At 44.5% G+C, this 18,304-nt stretch overlaps 1 protein-coding gene across 2 annotated transcripts in view; it reads right to left on the bottom strand.

The window, feature by feature from the left end:
- Positions 1-14,885: 14,885 nt before the first annotated feature.
- The window catches only part of NCKIPSD (NCK interacting protein with SH3 domain), a 94,243-nt gene continuing 90,824 nt past the window's right edge, over positions 14,886-18,304 (bottom strand). For both annotated transcript variants that reach the window (XM_083727170.1, XM_083727169.1), the window contains one exon: positions 14,886-16,586. In XM_083727170.1, the coding sequence (XP_083583296.1) occupies positions 16,383-16,586 (204 nt within the window). In that variant the 3' untranslated portion in view covers positions 14,886-16,382. The remainder of the gene's footprint in view (positions 16,587-18,304) is intronic.

The following is an 18,304-nucleotide window of genomic DNA, read 5'->3' as shown; positions in this document are numbered from 1 at the left end:
GGGAGGAATCTAATTATTTGCTCAAATGAGATAATATTTAATAGGTCCCCAGCTTCTTTTAATCTAAGTTGTGTAGCCATTACTTTGCGTTTAGAATTCCATGTTTGAATAATGGGGTGATCTTGCCAACTTGCAAAAATCCAATTATACAACTCAGATAGCGATCTGGCCGCCACAGCCCAGCCAATTAATGCTGTGGAAACTTTAGCACCTGTGCAAGCGGTGGGTCATTCTGGGGAGCAGAGGGCAGACGGAACTTCTTGAGTGAAGTGGGCTGCTTTCATTCCTTCAGACAAGAGGAGCGAAAGCAAACCGGTGGCAATGGCTGCTCTCTGAGAACGTGATTGGAATAAGCTCTGGTGCCGTCTGAATGAGCCCTGATAATGACAGAATCGGAAAAAGGCAGTGTTAAAAAGTCACCCTACCTCAGCCACGGTTATATCATCATTGTCCAATGAAATGCAGACACTAAACAGACTTTATTTTCCTCAAAGTGCAATGTCCCTCATTAACTGCCAGTTACTTGCAAAAGGAGACAAATTGGATGGTGGGAAGGAAACCAGCTTCACTGGAAACACCAATGGAAGGGGCAAAGAAGTGCGAGAGGAATGAGAAAGTTGGGGAAATTGGCTGGGGGCAGATCTTCCACAGGGATACAGGACAGCAAAAGACCTGTGCCCTGGACAGCTGATAAGAACTGAAGGTGGGGCCGATTTTCATATTTTTTATATGGAAGTGGTGACAACTGCCTGAAGGTCTTCAGCTCCTGTCACTTTCTCTTCAGTAAGTATCCGCCTCCCAACAGTTGCCTAAGTCCCCTCCTCTTCAGGGTTTTCCCCAAGCAATCTGAGACTACGCCAGCATGCCTGCCTTTGCTCCTCCTGTTCCATGCCTCTCCTGGTCCGGGGAAACTAGGGGGGAGAGGAACTCGTAGCAGCAGCAGGAGGAGACACCCTTGTTTCTTCACCAGCCTGACTCATCTCTGTCTCTTGGTCTCTCCCAAGAGACTTCTCTTTGTCACGGACTTTCCTTCCTCACTAAGCCCTGTTGCCTCTTCAGCTTCTGCCACCTCCTCTTCCCAGTCTTCTCCTCTTCTCCCTCGGACCACTCATTGTTGTCCCATGTCGACAGTACCCCTGGGTCACCTACCAGTATCAATGACAAAAAAGAAGTTAAAAGATTCCTTAAGCAGACATTTGTTTTAAAAGCACCGTCAGCTTCTCAGATAGGATGCTTTTTATCATCAGATCCTAAAACAGTTAAGACAGAGTTCTCAAGGGGAAAAGGATGCTCCTCTGCATTCAGTTTCCAAATAATCTTTTGCTGCTATTTTCTAGCTCAATGTGATTTATTAGCAGCCTTCTTTAATACATTGTTTGAGCAGGAAGATAACCGCACAGACCACAGACTACAATGAAATGCTTATTACGCAGGAAGCATTCTTCACAGAGCCACATGAATTAATTACGGTGACATTATAAAGCCAGTGGTAGGACTGTGGACACGTTCAAACTGCTGCTCAGGTTGCACAATTAAATTTGGGTTGGAGATGGTGTACAATAAACCCACTTCCCCCCAAAGACTTGACTTCTTCTCTTCTTCTTGCGACAAGGAAAGCGACGGGAAAAGGCACTGGGAAACGTGAGATAGCATTTGCTTTATGTAACATTGTGTAAATAGCCAGTGTAATCTAACTGCTCAGCAAACAAATTGGGATGTAAACAGGTCACCTCAAAGCCCCCTGTGTGTAAAGCCCATTTGTTGGAAAAGCTTCAGAAAAGAGCAACCAACATGGTCAAGGGAAGGCAGAGACTCCCCTATGGGGAAAGGCTGCTATGTCTGTGACTTGATAGTTTGGAGGAAAGGCGAGTAAGAGGTCCGGAGGGTGGCAACATGATAAGAGGCCTTTTCTGCAGTGGCTCCCTGTTTGTGGGATGCTCTCCCCAGGGAGGCTCATCTGGCGCCTTCACTACACATTGTCAGGAGCCAGGCAAAAACGTTTCTCTTCTCTTCTCCACCTTTTTAATGTGTTTATGGGATGGCGCGTTATGAGTCTGCTTTGTTTTTGTTCTTGCTTTTTTTGCATCTGTATTTTGTATCTTTATGTGGAGAGCTGCCCTGAGATCTTTGGGTGAAGGGCGGCATGCAAATTTAATAAATAAAATAAAATAAAGTGAATAAAAGTACAGTATGCAGAGCATGAAGAAAGCGGGCAGGGAAACAGTTTTCTCCCTTTTGCATAACAATTGAACTTGTAGTTGTCCAGTGAAGATTAATTTTGGAAGATAAAAGAATGGACTTCTTTACGCAGCTTGAATGTTTGCCATGGGCATCTGGTTGGCCACTGTGAGAAGAGGATGTTGGACTGCAAGGAGCATTGGCCTGATCCAGCAGATTTTTTTTCTTATGTTCTTACTTAGTGAGTCTATTTGCAGGGATCTTTCCTTCCTCCCATGGCCAGAGTCCATATCTGGGTACCACCTGCTGGGAACAAGTGTGGGAGATGCCCTCAGGCCCCTATGCATGTGGTTGCTCCCTGTCTGGAAGAGGATTCTAGACTAGATAGGCCAGCAAGGCTCCTCTCACATTATTTTATATGTTCCATCAATCACCTGCATCTGCCCTGTCAACTGGAGTGCAAGTTTCTCAAGGAAGCAGAGATAATGAAATCTCCAATGCTCTGTCAGGCTGCTCAGCCACCAGCACATCTATATTTTGCAATGCCTTTTTCAGTTTTTAGATGGGTCAGAATTCCTGAAGGATCACAGCCTGCCCTATATACTTGGCCACACTTTTGAGCTGCCTCCAAACTGTCACTGTTTTCCAGGGAGGAATTCAATCACATATTGGAAATGTAGGTTTGTGCAATTAAATTCACTCTGTCAGTGCTCTGTTTTAACAAGTCCTCTTAAAAAAACCCACAAACTTATCTGGGGTTAAGAAAGTGAAGGGGAAATGCACTAAAAAGAGAGAGAGTAGGGTAATGTTCAATTGATGGGCTGTTGTATAACCTCTGCACAAATGAATCAGGATGAGTTCTCATTGGCTTAGAACATCCCCGCATACAAATCAGAACAAAAACTCAATCAAGAGGAGATCGTATAACCTCCATGCAAACTTTGTGCCGGCAATTCAGGATGAATGCTCAATGAACATGTTGCCAGCAGAAATCCTGATGCATCTTAATCAGAGACCCTTCTCCAGTTTCCCTCTCTGAATGGGGTGAGGAGACTCTTGAGAGTCCCATGGACTGCAAGAAGATCAAACCTATCCATTCTGAAGGAAATCAGCCCTGAGTCCTCACTGGAAGGACAGATCCTGAAGGTGAGACTCCAGTACTTTGGCCACCTCATGAGGAGAGAAGACTCCCTGGAAAAGACCCTGATGTTGGGAAAGATGGAGGGCACAAGGAGAAGGGGATGGCAGAGGATGAGATAGTTGGACAGTGTTCTCGAAGCTACAAACATGAGTTTGACCAAACTGTGGGAGGCAGTGGAAGACAGGAGCGTCTGGTGTGCTCTGGTCCATGGGGTCACGAAGAGTCGGACATGACTTAACTATTAAACAACAAGCCAATAGGGACAGGACCTTTAGGGGAGGGTTGGTGCCCTGATTAAAGAATGCCCTCCCCAGGGAAGCTTGCCTAGCACCTACCTTAATGAAAATCTTTTCAGCATCAGTTAAAAGTCCTTTTTATTCTCCCAGACATTTTATTTCTGTCTGTGGAACAAGCTTTTTGCCTCGAGCTGTGTTCTAGTGCTGTTTTTAATTATTTTATGCTGTTTGTGTGGGTAGGTGCGCTGATTTATTTTAATTGCTTTGATCATTTACATTTTATTGAGGGTTTTTTTTGTTTTGTTTTGTTTTTTTGGTAAGCTGCCCAGATGATGTGGCAGTGTCAATGTATTTTATACATTCTTACAATTAGCATTACATTTAAAGGCACTCTTTGCAAGTTCATGTAGCAAAACAGCCTTTCACAGTTGAGCACCATCCAGATGTTTTGGATTACAACTAGTATCATCCTTGACCACTGTCCAAACAGTCAAGTGAGAGTCAGAGTCTAAAACCACCAAATGGGGGCAGGGAAAGGCTGTAGCAGAGTAATCGGAACAGAGCTTGCCTTTTCTAACGTTTCAGTGGGCTTACCTCCCCAAATGTGTTTTGTTAACTTCGGAGAATGGATTCTGCCAAGTGATTCTCCGGGTCTAGTGATTCTTTTGGCAGGTTCTTGAGGACTGCTGAAGACCAACATGCAGATTGGTGCTTGCTTCCTGCAGTGGAGTGACCTGCTGAGGCCCTGGATTATTCCATACACATATGAGTGGACTTCTTCTATACAGTCTTTAGAATCTAAGCCCTTGTCCATAAATTGTGAACTGAATCTCAGCAATTCCTGTTTTGACTATAAAGTGTATTTTATTAGTTCACACCACATGCTGTTTGTTGATTGTCCTAATGGGTACTCCACATATTTCCATAATTAAAATGTTATTTATCTCTACTGATATGTTCGTATTGACTTGTTTACCCTAGTGCAGGGGGACAAGGAACAGGTGGCCCTCCAGATGTTGTTAGACTCCAATGCCCATCAGCCCCAGCCAACAGGGCCTATGGTCAGTGATGATGGTAGTTGTGGTACCTGGGAGGCCAGTTTCCCAGTCCCTGCACTAGTGATTCATTCCTTTGCAAACTTGGAATTTCCATCCAAGTTTCTATGCCTCAGATACACTTAAAGGAGACCTGAAACACGGCAAGGGAGAGAGACACCTGACCCCATCTGTTAGCCAGGGAAGGAATAGAGCTTCTTGGGCTTGCTGATCTGAAGGCCAGTGATTCGAATCCCCATGACGGAGTGAGCTCCCATTGCTCTGTCCCAGCTCCTGCCAACTTAGTTCAAAAGCACACCAGTGCAAGTAGATAAATAGGTACCACTGCAGTGGGAAGGTAAATGGTATTTCAATACACTCTGGCTTCCGTCACGCCAGAAGCAGTTTAGTCATGCTGGCCACATGACCCGGAAAGCTGTGGACAAACATCAGCTCCCTTGGCCTGAAGTGAGATTAGCACTGCACCCCATAGTCGCCTTTGACTGGACTTAACCGTCCAGTGCTCCTTTTACCTTTACCTTTTAGATGCTCCAATGCTTGCTTTCCTCTTCCCTCTGCATTCCTTTTTCCCTTTCATTTCATGTCCCTTAGACTGTAATTGCATGGGCAGAAGCTGCCTTTTACATCTACATCTACATCTACATCTACATCTATATATCTGCATCTGCATCTGCATCTGCATCTGCATCTATATCTATATCTATATCTATATCTATATCTATATCTCCAACATATGGGAGAAAGAGAGCTTAGAAAATTGTAGAGACTGTATAAGTATTTATTAAAATAGGAGGAGGCCATCTAGTTGAACAACCTGCCTCTGTTTGTGGAAGAGACAGATTGGCAAAAGCTGTGATCCAGCAGATTTGGCTAAGGTGGAGCCAAGCTTATCAGGTTCTTTTCTTGGCTCGGGTGAGCAAGCCAAACAACAGTGCCAATTTAGGGTCTTTACCAGAAGCTTCTGACCCCAGGCTCCTGTTGACCAACCTCCCATTGTGTCTTGCTTTAGTGGCTACTCCATGGAACAAATATGTAACAGGCAAGCCTGGCAAAGTGTGCATGAGCAAGCCGTCCCAATGGACTTGGAAGTGAGGTTAATGAACCCACCTGAATGGTAAGAGATGCGCAAACACCAATACACAGCTCTACATCAATACTAAGATGCACGTTGAGTCTGTGTGGTGTAGTGGTTAAGAGCGGTAGACTCGTAATCTGGTGAACCGGGTTTGCGTCTCCGCTCCTCCACATGCAGCTGCTGGGTGACCTTGGGCTAGTCTCTCAGCCTCACTCACCTACAGAGTGTTTGTTGTGGGGGAGGAAGGGAAAGGAGAATGTTAGCTGCTTTGAGACTCCTTCGGGCAGTGATAAAGCGGGATATCAAATCCAAACTCCTCCTCCTCCTCCTCCTCCTCCTCTTCTTCTTCTCCTCCTTCTCCTTCTTCTCCTGTAAGCTCAGGTGTCCTACTTTTTCTTCAGCCTTCCTCTGCACAGTGCAGCCCCAAGCCTTTGGCACCAGCAGCTACATGGACTGCAAGCCAAGATCAAAAGGGCCGACAACATAAAGGTGTGCAGATATTTCAGGGAAGCCACAAAACAGAAAGAAGCCTTTGCTTTCTATTCTGCCTGTAGCTGCAATGTTGCTTTTCTTCTTGCATACTGATCTGAGGGGGGTGGGGGCGAGGAGAAGAGCAGTTTTGTTGGAGAGCTCAGTGGGGTAAGAAGCACACACTGCCAGCCACAAGGCCTCCTGGGGGGCAAATTTACCACAGTTTCTACATAGCCAAGGTAGAGAGCCTTTGGCCCACCTCCAGACCTCTCTTTCCAGCCGTGTCCCCTTCTCAAGTGGTTTTGCCTGAGTGGAATGTGATCATGCCTCTTGCTTGCCTGGATGACAGAGGTGTGGATGATGGCACACACCAACTCCATGGGGGTGATGCTTCTACAGCGCCTCCCCTAATGTCCGCTGGGATGGGGCTCAGCCCCCCCATCTTGAAGGGGCAGAGAAGGCCTGGCGGGATGTCGCCCCAGGCGGCACAGCATCAGGAGATGCTGAACAGAACAGTTAGAGATGCCCTCATGTCCTGATTGTGTACTCTCCCACTCTATGTGGTTGCCTGCACCAGGTCTTCAGAGACTCCTCTAACCAGGCCGTTGAAATTCAAGTGCGCTGTCAGGATGCAGAAATGGGTTGAAACAGGTGCCTTTTGTTTGGTATTGGAGTCTGCCAGAACAAAATGGCGAGGGGGTGCTCAGGTCAGGAGCAAAAGGAAGTAGGGTGTGTGTGATGACAGAGACCACCCACCAAAACACCACCACCCACTTAACAAACCCCTCTCCCAAATGCTAAAGGCTTCCATAAAAGTAATGAGTGCAGCTACAGTTCATGTTTTCACTTATCAGTTTTTCTGCAGTTAGGCAAAATGTAGGCTGGGTTTTTCTAAAGAGAGAGAGAGAGAATGAGCTGGCATTTTGATGTTCATACGTCCTGCCAGTATCCTGTACTGGTTCCTCTCTAGCCACTCTCACCTAGTTCTGGGCTTGACAGCCACCAACGTCCTGTATTTTAGTGCTATGTTATGAGGGGCCAGAAGTGTTCTGGGAAGAGACAGGTATGCCTTTACCTTGGGTGCTGCAGGGGTGATAGTTAGAAGAAGACAGCTGTGGGTTTTGCACAGGACCTGCTGGTCTTCAACTGTTTTTACAGGCAGGCAAGGGATCAGCAGGGGCCGAAGCCTAGGCCCATTGTGCAAACCCTCCAGCATTTCTCTCATGAAAATAGACATCCTATTCAATAATAATAATTTTAGTACCGTATTTTTCGCTCTATAAGACGCAGCAGACCACAAGACGCACCTAGTTTTTGGAGGAGGAAAACAAGAAAAAAAAAATATTCTGAATCTCAGAAGCCAGAACAGCAAGAGGGATCACTGCGCAGCGAAAGCAGCAATCCCTCTTGCTGTTCTGGCTTCTGGGATAGCTGTGCAGCCTGCATTCGCTCCATAAGACGCACACACATTTCCCCTTACTTTTTAGGAGGGAAAAAGTGAGTGTTATAGAGCAAAAAATACGGTATTTATATGCCACCCATCTGACTGGGTTGTCCCAGCCAACATATAACAAAACATAACAAAACAGTAAAAAACCTTCCCTACACAGGGCTGCCTTCAGATGTCCTCTAAAGGTTGTATAGTTACTTATCTCCTTGGCTCAGGGGTCACACGACTCCATACTCTCCAACATTTCTCCAATGAAAATAGGGACATCCTAAGGCAGTGGCGTCTAAACTTTTTCCAAAGAGGGCCAGATTTGATGAAGTGGAGGGCCGTGAGGGCTGACCAAAGGGCCAACCAGGGTTGTTGACCTTTTTTATGATTTTACCCCAAAGTTGTTGAGCTTTTTTGAGGATTGAAGTTGTTGAAGTTGAGGTTTTTTTTTAGGATTTTACCCCAGGAAATAAACTACCACAGGGGCCGGATTAAACCGACCGGTGGACTTTGGACATAACTGTCCTAAGGAAAAGTGGGACATCCTTGGATCAAATCAGAAAGTGGGACAGCTTCTGTAAATCTGGGACTGTCCCTGGAGAATAGGGACCCTTTCCCTTTCAGGCGCCCTCTGTTGGATATCCCTAATTCCAAGTGTAGTCATAAGAAGAGCCCTGCACTATTAAGCCAAAGGCCCCTGCATTCCAACATTCTGGTCTCAGTCACCAACCATATCCCACAGGAAAATGTGCAAGCAGGCGCTGAATTCAAAAGCACTCATCCTGCTTGTCCTTGTTTTACACACACACACACACACACACACACACACACACACACACACACACTCACACTCACTCACTCTATGCAGGGACAGAACTTTAAAACCCAGTCACAGGTCCAAAGGAGCCCCCTCAAATATGCATATAAGCAAAGATTTGCCTGAACAGTGCCAACACAATGTTTGGTTATGTAGCTCCTAGCTGCAGGCACTTGCCTTTTCGTGTGTGGGCTTATTTACATGTATGCATGGATTTAAGTCTGTTCTTGTGCACTGCAAGCAAAAAATAATCTTTGCATCTGAGGGAGGGAAACGGCGCATTGTCAAAATGCCCTCCCCACTTTCATAAAAAAAATTGGGGGGAGAGAGGGAAGAGAAGCTGCTCTTTGAGTAGCGAGGGCTGATGACTACATCACTCTTATGACTTTTGCCATCAGCTGATAGAGATAAAGCTAATATCATACTATAATCCACTGAAGCCTCTAATAGGCTTAGGAATAACAGGGGTTTACAGCCTCATTAATGTTCAGCACTAGGTATAAGAAGCAAGTACAATTGGGGAAGTTCTGCACAAAAGAAAACAGTGGGCTGCTACATGGCTAGAGCCTGCTTACCTGTTGAGAGCAGAGGGGGAAATATTAGAAGCAGGAAAGGATAAGAGGCGAGCAGCACAGAGAAGGGTCGATTATATATAAAAAAGGAACAGGTAGGAGCTAAGAAAAAGAGTAGCCAAGGAAACACTGACAGTTCAGTCACTGTCGCCCAGCTAAACTTAAGTCAAGCTGTGCAAAAGAGCTGAAGTCAAGGTTGTCTCTTCTGTAGCACAGCAGAAAACTCACATTCCTAGGCTACCCCACAAAATACAAGGCACAAATTCATGCCCTTTGGCAGGCAGCAAACACACTAGATGTGACTTGCTCAACAGCATTACAGCTCCAGGGCAGGGATAGAAGCATGTTCATAAACCAAAAACTAAAACAGGTGAGTTCAACAGATGAGCATCTCTCCCCAGACAGAGGCTCAAGAGGTCCAAGCATTGATGCAGATGCTCTAGTCTGAACCAGCAGCATGGTGCAGAGTGGTTCACATTGGTAGGAGTTGGCCTATTACAGAAAAAGATAGTTAGGTTTGAGGGTTACGATAGCTGGTGATGAAGGCCAAGGTTGCCCATCATTTTCAAGGTCTGTAGACCTGTAAGTAATCCATGCTGTTCTTTGGGCATGTTTAGTGCACCTAAGCAGAGGTAGCTACACTCGAGGAAGCTGAGTCCAGCTGACTTCGAAGAGAGATAGAACCCGTTCTAAGTGCATATATGCTGGCTTAAAAACTTCCTGCGGATTGCACTATTCAGATAATGGGAAACTATATACAATTGACCTTTTGCAAAAGGTTGCTTTTCTAAGCTCTTTCAATGAACTGGCACATAACCTAGACGTAATGGGTATTTCATCTGTGGTTCACCCATCACCTAGCATTTGTGGGACACAGCCTGCCTGTTATTAGGGAAAAGCAGGTTATTGAATGTATGAAAGAAACCTGGAATGGAAAGAGCAATCAGTCCTATGCCCATTATCTCAGCTGGCAGTTCAGAGTCAATCACCTGTAGAAATGGAGGCAAGAGGCTGTCCGCTAACCTAGGCTTTGTTCCATTTGCAAACCTGTCATCAGCTTCGTTATTTAACTCCCAAAGTTGCCTTTGTTTTAGCCTTCCACAAGACCACAATGCACACAGTTTCAACTCCAAAGACCCACAACAAGGCTTCCCTTTCGGGCAACTGCATTTAAAAAAGATGTTGGGATAAGGAAGTTAAAAAGAAAAAGAAAATGACTATCTTTATGGAAACAAACCGTCAGGGATGTGGCGATGAGTGGAGGGAGAGGAGGAAGGGTTTTGCTTTTGGTTAATCAGTATTTTTAACCCTTGTTCATCAGTATCTTGGGTTCCATTTTTTCTCCCTCTTACCATGCTGTATTTAGAGGAGCTGCAATCTACTGAATGCGGTGGCCGAATTCGCAACTTAAGAAGGGATAGATGGAAAAGTTGTAACTGGGGCAGATTGCCGTCACATTACACTTTCTTGTGTTGGGACCAGTGAACGTGCTTGTTACAGAAAAATTGGAGAGAACCCAGCTGCAAATGTGATGCTGTGCACACCTCCCTCCACACCTCCCCATACAACTGCTTCTACTTTTCTGATGTGTTAGAGCAAAAAGCAGCTTGCCAACCCTAGTAAGAAAAAACCTCCTGAGCACGTGCAATTTCCCATTTTGTAAAAAAAACCTCACTTAAATCATAGCACCATCCTGGCGACAGGGATAAGATGGTTGCTTTTGTTGTCCCCCATGTTGCTGTAGACAAGGTTAATATATTCTAAAAGTACAAATGATAAAAATAGGCTCTGTAACCCTGTACATGGTTCTGAAAGGATGCTGTGGGGACCAGCATCAACCCCAATAGCTCCAACATGCCCATAACAGTCCTAGGGGCTGATACTGGCCAGTTTGCTATCTGCTGCTGCTCTCTGGGTGGTCATTTGAGGCCCCTCCAAGTTGTAGACCCCTGGACCTCAGCCCCAAGATTGAGCCCTAGCTGCACCGCAGTGTGAGTGCATGCAGGTGGCCAAGGGATGGTTGAGGAGAGCATCTTCTGAAGCAGGGCCTGGATGCTGTGATGGCTAACTAGTTTCTGGTCCCCGTTTTTAAGCTCAGGGTAAAATAATAGGACACCTGCTGTGGCAATATTTTTAGGCCTAAACTGAACACAGCTTCGGGCATTCTCAACCTACTAAACTCAATGCATGCCTAACACTTGGTTGGATTTAAGCCATAACGTTGATTGCACTGAGCAGATTCTCTTTCTGCAGAAAGAGCAGCATTCAGCTTCTGTGTTCAGTAAAGGTTCATGGATTCAGCTTTGAGAGACAACAGACACTTCTAGATGACCTGTTTGTTGAGCATTCGTTGTGATATGTTTGCAAGAAGATTACATGTTCTTGCAGGAAATGTAGACAACACTGGCTATTTAATGAGCTTTCGTTCTGATTCATTTGTTGGGCCAGACTTCCCAGCCCACTATAATTGCACAACTTGAATTTACCAGTATGTGACTGAATCCCACCCGAAGATAGAGTCAGCCTGACCAAGTTTGCATTAAAATCACATTTTAAACCACACACACACACAAATAAAAATTTGATTTACAAACTTTCCAAGTCTGCAATTCTGCTCTGACAGGTGTCTTTCAAACAAATCAAAACACAGACTGCCCCTTCTTACCAGAGCAGGTGGTTAAAAATACATTTTCAACAATGTCAGTGAATCTTCTGGCAACAACTAACCACTGAAGGGTTTCTTTTTTGAGATGTTTCTTACAGAGAAGATGATATTTATTATTTATTTCAAGTATTTATATACTGCTTAATAGCCAGATTTTTAAATCATTGTACATGGTTTTTTTAAAACCGCACACACACAGACATGTGCATGCAGGCACACTCAAAGCCTAAGAACAATTAAGTTCCAACCTAGAATTTTAGTTGCTAATCCTGCACCCATTTCCATTTTTTCTAGTAAGAATTGATTCAACTCCTGAGTTGCCTCTTTCAGAAAATGCAAAGTAAAAAAATGAATGCAGGTTATACCCACTGGGGGAGGGGGAAGGTAAAGCCAAACATTCTCACTGGAACAAGGACTAAAGGGCCTTCTGAATTCCTCCATGAAATTTGTGAGCAAAAAACACATCTTGCTCATCTGTAAAATTTCAGATCGTTGGAGATGCATTTCTATAGTATCAGTAAGGGGGGGGGGGCAGTCACCCAGGATCAGCTAGCAAAACAAATTAAAAAATGTTATATGTACATCCTCTCTTCTGCACTGTCTAGGGATATCCTTGTACGATCAGATATACATAAATGTAGTTTTGATTCCCCCACTGCAGACTATCCAACAATTCACTCCCATGCTGTCAAAACTGTCCTCAGAGTGGCATACCCCTCCTACAGACACCAGGAACAACCTTGCCCATTTCACCTTTTGTCAGCCTTCCAAGACATCAACTAAATGTATAAAAGGATTAAGGGACTCTTATGGTAGGGTCAAAAATGAAAGCAAAAATACACACAATTTTTGAAATTTCTAGGGTCAACAGTGGGTACAGCACAAGGCATACATGCAAAAGTGAACAAAGATAGCCTTGCTAGGGGGCTGCTTATAGCATCCCTCTCCCCTTACCCTCTTTTAGGAAAGGTGTTTAGGCAGACATAGGGGTCAAAGGCATCTCATTAAATGCCAGGCCTGCTCTGTTCCAATCAGACTCTTTGACAAGATGTCTCCTTCAGTTTATAGGACACCGTTATTACATAATGGGCCTTATCACAATATGAGGAAGGCTTTGCAAAAGCTATTCATCTTCCTTGTACAATATCCTGGAAAGGCCTTATCAAGCACCTTGGAGATATTAGTTCCTTCTCAATTTATTGAAGTTATTTCACTGCCACAGAAGAGCAGAGATTGGCAGACAAGCATAACTGCACTACACCTATTTTCAATCTGAGAGAGAGATTGTGTAGGGAGCAGTCAGCAGTACCTGCTGCCATCACGCATTGCTTTTCTTTTTTTTAAAAAAAAAAGAATTCAGCCCTGCAAGCAAAAATGTGATGGTCTGCAATTTTAAATGCAGACAAAATGCAATTCATGGGTGACAGATCTAACTCTACCTTAATTTTGATGTATTATCATGCATAGGTTGTTTATAATCCCAACAAATTTGGCCTGCACAGCAAGGAATGAAGTATTCAGTTAATGTCCTCTTGATGTTCTAAAAAGTTTCACAAAATACTGAACTAGGTAGGAAGTCAGGAGCATAGGAGCCAACTCCTAGCGACCGAGGTCCCTTCAGTCCCCCCAATAAAATATTTGAGGGGGTTGGGTGGCAGCCCCCAGCCATCATAGATAATGATCATGGGAGTTGCAGTCCAACACCATACAGAGGGCCACAGGTTTGCCATCCCTGACTTAAGTGCTTGGTGTCACACAGGAGGAGTGCCCACCGAGTGGTCAGTCATGGTTTTAATCTATCAAGAAAAAAGGAAGAAGACTTCTTCATGATCTGCAGAAGCAAAGATGGGAGAAGCAATTGTCTGACCACACTAGGACATGATCAAGGCCGGATTTAGGTTTGATGAGGCCCTAAGCTACTGAAAGTAATGGAGCAATTTATATGTCTGGCTGTCCTCTGTCAACAACAAATTGTTGCTGTTTTTTGTGTTGAATATATGCTATATGGTAATTTATGGACCTAATAGGTATCTAAGGCCATTTGCACGTAACAAAATATGTATTTTATCAAAGTAATTGTTGAACTGAAATACAATTAAGAAGTATATTAATAGTGCGATACAATTAAGAAGAAGTATATTAATAGTGAAATAATTATTAAGTTCTAACTGTATGTAGGTTTTATTTTATTTGGTTTTTTTATCTTATATTTTGGAAATGTACATCCAGTTTTTTCCCCTTTAATTTTTTGGGGGGCCCCAAGAGAGTGGGGCCCTAAGCTATAACTTGTTTAGCTTATACATAAATCCAGCACAGGACATGATATCCTGACTGGAGAAGAGAAGCTGAATTAACCTCACTTAATGCACTTCTCAAGCAAAAGATGGTGTTTTAAACAACCCCCACCAATAGTAAAGACACCTGGAGCTTATGTGTTCTCACTGACTAGCTGAAATCGCCCAAACTCCCAAAGCTAGGAAGCAACTGTAATTGAATCATTTTAAGATAATCAAATGAACACACAGGGCTGCAGAAGCTCTTGGCAGTTTCCTCAATGCCAGCCACCTACGTCATTGACTGCTGGGATGAAACAAACAAACAAACAAAACAAAACAAACAAACAAAGAGAAATTCTTGGTGCTTCCTACCCACCTCCCCTGGCAAAAGTTGTGGAGGAGGAAAGTTGCAAGGTTTTTTATCATTTAAAATAAAACGAACAGAATCAAACCCTGTTGGAGTGGTGGTTCTCATTTTGTTCATCCTCCCATATTTGAGGTGGGGACAGGGAGAAGGAGAACTGCAAGCATTATATGGTTGTCCTAGACAGGGCAGAGGTGTCCCTGCTCAAATTGCAGAGAATGCTAAGATACTCTCTCCATTTACACTGGGAGTTTGCTGCACCAGAAGCAGTGCAATGGTCTAAGTTCATGTGCTCCTATTTGTACGGTTGGGTGCCTGTTGCATTGGGACACCCCAGATATCCACTTTATCTGCACTGTTGAGCTGGTTCTGGGAGTGAAGTGGAGCAGGCAAGGGAGAACAGGGAGCAACCAGGTTTTGAAGTCACCAGGCCTCACTAGGTCCAAGGCTATAAAACAAAGCGTTAGCGACATGTGCAGACTGCTTTAGCTAGCAATTTTGCAGTGTTGTCTTGCCCTTTGTAAAAACACACTTCCAATATCCTGCAACTGATACAGAATATGCAAATATTATCAAATTAAAAAAACCACACAAATATTTATCCATTGACTACGTTTATTTGATTCTATGAAAATACAAATCCCTTTCAACGTTCACAATGGTTTTTATTTTAAACATTTCACTTAAAAACAGGGCTGTTCACTCGTCTCAGACAGTGACCCCCAAACTAACACTTTGCTCACCAGCTCAAACCTGATGGCCAATTCTGGAGGCTCCTGGCACTGACATCATACCAAAGCAGATGCCCGGGCCCAAGGCAATTCCTTAATTTATTTGGTTCACATTAGGTTTAGAGGTTATCCAAATATTTCCAGTTTTAATTCAAGCTACTTCTACACTGAAGATTGCAAAGCTCTTGTTTACCCACTCTGCAAAGAGCTTTGGCAGCGTGCATGTTTATTAAGATATTACAGACCCGTATTAGTATGTGAGCCTGTCGGAAAGATCTAAATAGGAAAAAAGCAGGCAAATCCATTTTGCAGGAGACCTGGAGGAATTAGATAAAGAAAAGGGAGCTCTCCCGATTTGTGCATATTAAGGAGCAGAGCTATCAGATACCAGGCTTAAGCAGCCTTCAGGACATAAAAAGGTAAAGCTAGGCAGAACCAATTGCTATTAAGCTCAAGGCAAGAAACACCCCCAGGCTGAAGGGAGAAGAGCGTGTGCTGCCATCTACAGATACATGGTCCTTGTGTGTGCAGTGCCAGAGGCAACAAGGCCAGTACATCGCAGGAGACAAGCAGCAACTCTCAAAAAGGACACACCTTAGCAGTGAGTCCAGGCAGAAGATCTGTCAAAGGAACCCCTGCTGCCTGGACCATCGTTATCTCTCTGCTGGCGCCGTGGGCGAGAAATTCAAGCGCAAACACCACGGCATAGAACAGGAACGGAAGCAGGTGCTTACTTGTATTAGACCCCAGATAAGCCGGTCTCTAACCCAGAGATCAAGCAGCGGGGTTTAAAAAGGACTGAAAGGCTCACTGGACACAGGACTAAGAGAGTAGCAAGCAGCAGCTTCCTTGGCTAGGATTGCAGCACTTGAGCACTAGACACAGCAGACGAGATGTTACAAAAGCTGGCCGCAAACACTGGCCTACTCCACTGGGTAGCGGCAGGACAAGAAATGCCGGTGGAAATGGATGCTGACAGCAGAGACCTCTTGCTTTGGGATCCTAGGTGCAGCTCAAAGACCCTCAAGGTCACAGGCCTCTGCCCTCTCTCCTGTGCAAAGGTCACTAGGGAGGTATATTCTCCTAGACTTGTCAAAGCACTCCATCTGTGAAGACACCTCTTTTGCCTCCAGCTGTTTTGCCCCACCCCTTAGAAATGGGCAGACAACAATCAACTTGAGCTAACTGCCCAATGACTTGCATAAATGCTGAACATTTCTTCTGTAGGGTCTTATGGCACTCCACTTAAACCTTAGGGCTCACCTGAAGGGACAATAAGGTGTGAGTGGTACTGGAAAAAGGGATGGAAACGATACAACCACAAGAGGCATTCTTATCCCCAACTGTCCTTTCCCCGCACCAGTTAGCTGTCTCCAGGAGAGATTTCTGGAAACTCCTTATAGATCTCTTGGATTATCATTTTGTCCATCTGGCACTGCTGACTCTCCTCCTCTTCCACCATGATGCGCTGCAAGGTCCTCTGCAAGTCAGTGTAACGGTGCTTGTGCTGCAGGTATGGCGTCGACCGGATGATAGAATGCATCAGAGACAAGTATTCCATCCGCAGCTGCGGGAACAGAAGACATCGAAAAGGGCTTTAGCAGCAAGATAAACACAAGCGGAAACACAGACATTGGAAAACAATCTGTTCGTCAAGGGCAAGACTGCAGCACAACAATTGCAAATAGAATAGGCTCATAGGTGAAAGATTCTTCTGCGATCTTTGTTTTCCCCATTGGTCCATAGGGGCCCTCACTTTCAGAGGAGTTCTGGAAATCTATTTAGCCAGCCAATCGAAATAGCTGAATGGCTTTCAACTACTAGTCAACTGGACTCGGACTCAGGTGGCTCAATAAACAACATCCCAGCACTAGATTTGCCTCTTCCATTTCAAGCAGCTTCAGGGATGAGAACAATTACTCAACTAACCCTGGCCAGAAAGAATGCAGACTCTAGAATATACAGCCTCATTGCTTTGCACAGGGGAGAAAGGAGATGGTAGATAATGCTTTAGAGAAACATTCCTCTAGGTTTCAGGCTTACTGTATGAAGCCAAAATGTGAGACAGCTAAAATCCCCAACCTTGACCGACCAAAGGCCCAATAAACTGAGAAGCCCTCCTCTGAAAAGAACCTGTCAGCCATGCATATTTATTGGTCTTGTAGTCTAGCCTATTGGAAAAAGTTTGAGATGGGTGACAGCTTTAAGAACAGATGTTCTTTGCAACTATGAAATATAAAAATATATGTTATGCATGCATAATTCAGGCTTTTAGTGAATCACTAGAAAAAGTAGTTCAGCAATGGAAAGACTAGAACAAAACACAACCTTTGTGCCCATTTGAGCTTTTGGAGCACAAATGCTATCAGGATGATATTAAAGCGATTTCAGAATAAAGATGCCAAAATATTGGTGCCCCAAACCCATTAGAACTTCATTGCAAAACAGGAGCACATTGAATTGGTCCTGGGAGGCAAATGCAGACTCTAGACCATTAGTCATCAACAGATGGTTCAGGACCTAATACAGCCGTACCTTGGATCCCAAACGCCTTGCAAGTTGAATGTTTTGTGAATGCCACAAATCTGGAAGTGAGTGTTCTGGTTTGCGAACGTTCTTTGAAACCTGAACGTCTGATGGAGCTTCTGTGGCTTCCAATTGGCTGCAGGAGCTTCCTGGAGCCAATCAGAAGCCACACTTTGGTTTCCAAACATTTTGGAAGTTGAACAGACTTCCGGAACAGATTCCGTTCAACTTCTGTATTGGGTTGTGGCCTGATCTATGGTGAGTCACAACAGCAGTGCTTCCACCACACAAATATATGGCTGAAAACTTAAGCAGTGGGTCCCCAAATGCATGTTTGGGTTGAAGATGGGCCCTGGGTCTGAAAAGGTTGAAGACTGCAGTTCTAGAGCATTGGCATGACGTGCTTCTAGCATTCCATCACTACCAGGAGATGCACCTTCATTATACAGTTAAGTGTAGCTTCAGAGCCTGTACACAAACCCCACCGACAAAAGGTAGAAGCTGCAGCACTGGCTGTCCCTTTTGGCTTTACTTTAAGAGCTTTACTTTTTCTTAAAATTAAAAAAAGCATCTTTCTAACCCTGCTGGATGCGAAGATATGCTTTTAAGTGTGTGGCAAATGCCTGCAAGCTGGAAGAGCTGCCTATCCATTCAGACACACACCAGGAGGCTTCCATCTCTTCACTCATGTTCAGTTCTGCCTCTTTTTTCAAACTTCCAAAGAGGAGGCATGGGCTTTCTTTTTCTTTCTGTAAGTAC

The sequence above is a fragment of the Podarcis gaigeae genome (assembly GCF_964106915.1).
Source record: "Podarcis gaigeae genome assembly, chromosome: 2".
Lineage (NCBI taxonomy): Eukaryota > Metazoa > Chordata > Lepidosauria > Squamata > Lacertidae > Podarcis > Podarcis gaigeae.
The sequence above is the reverse complement of the archived record's forward strand: the minus strand, read 5'-3'. Positions and strand labels throughout refer to the sequence as shown.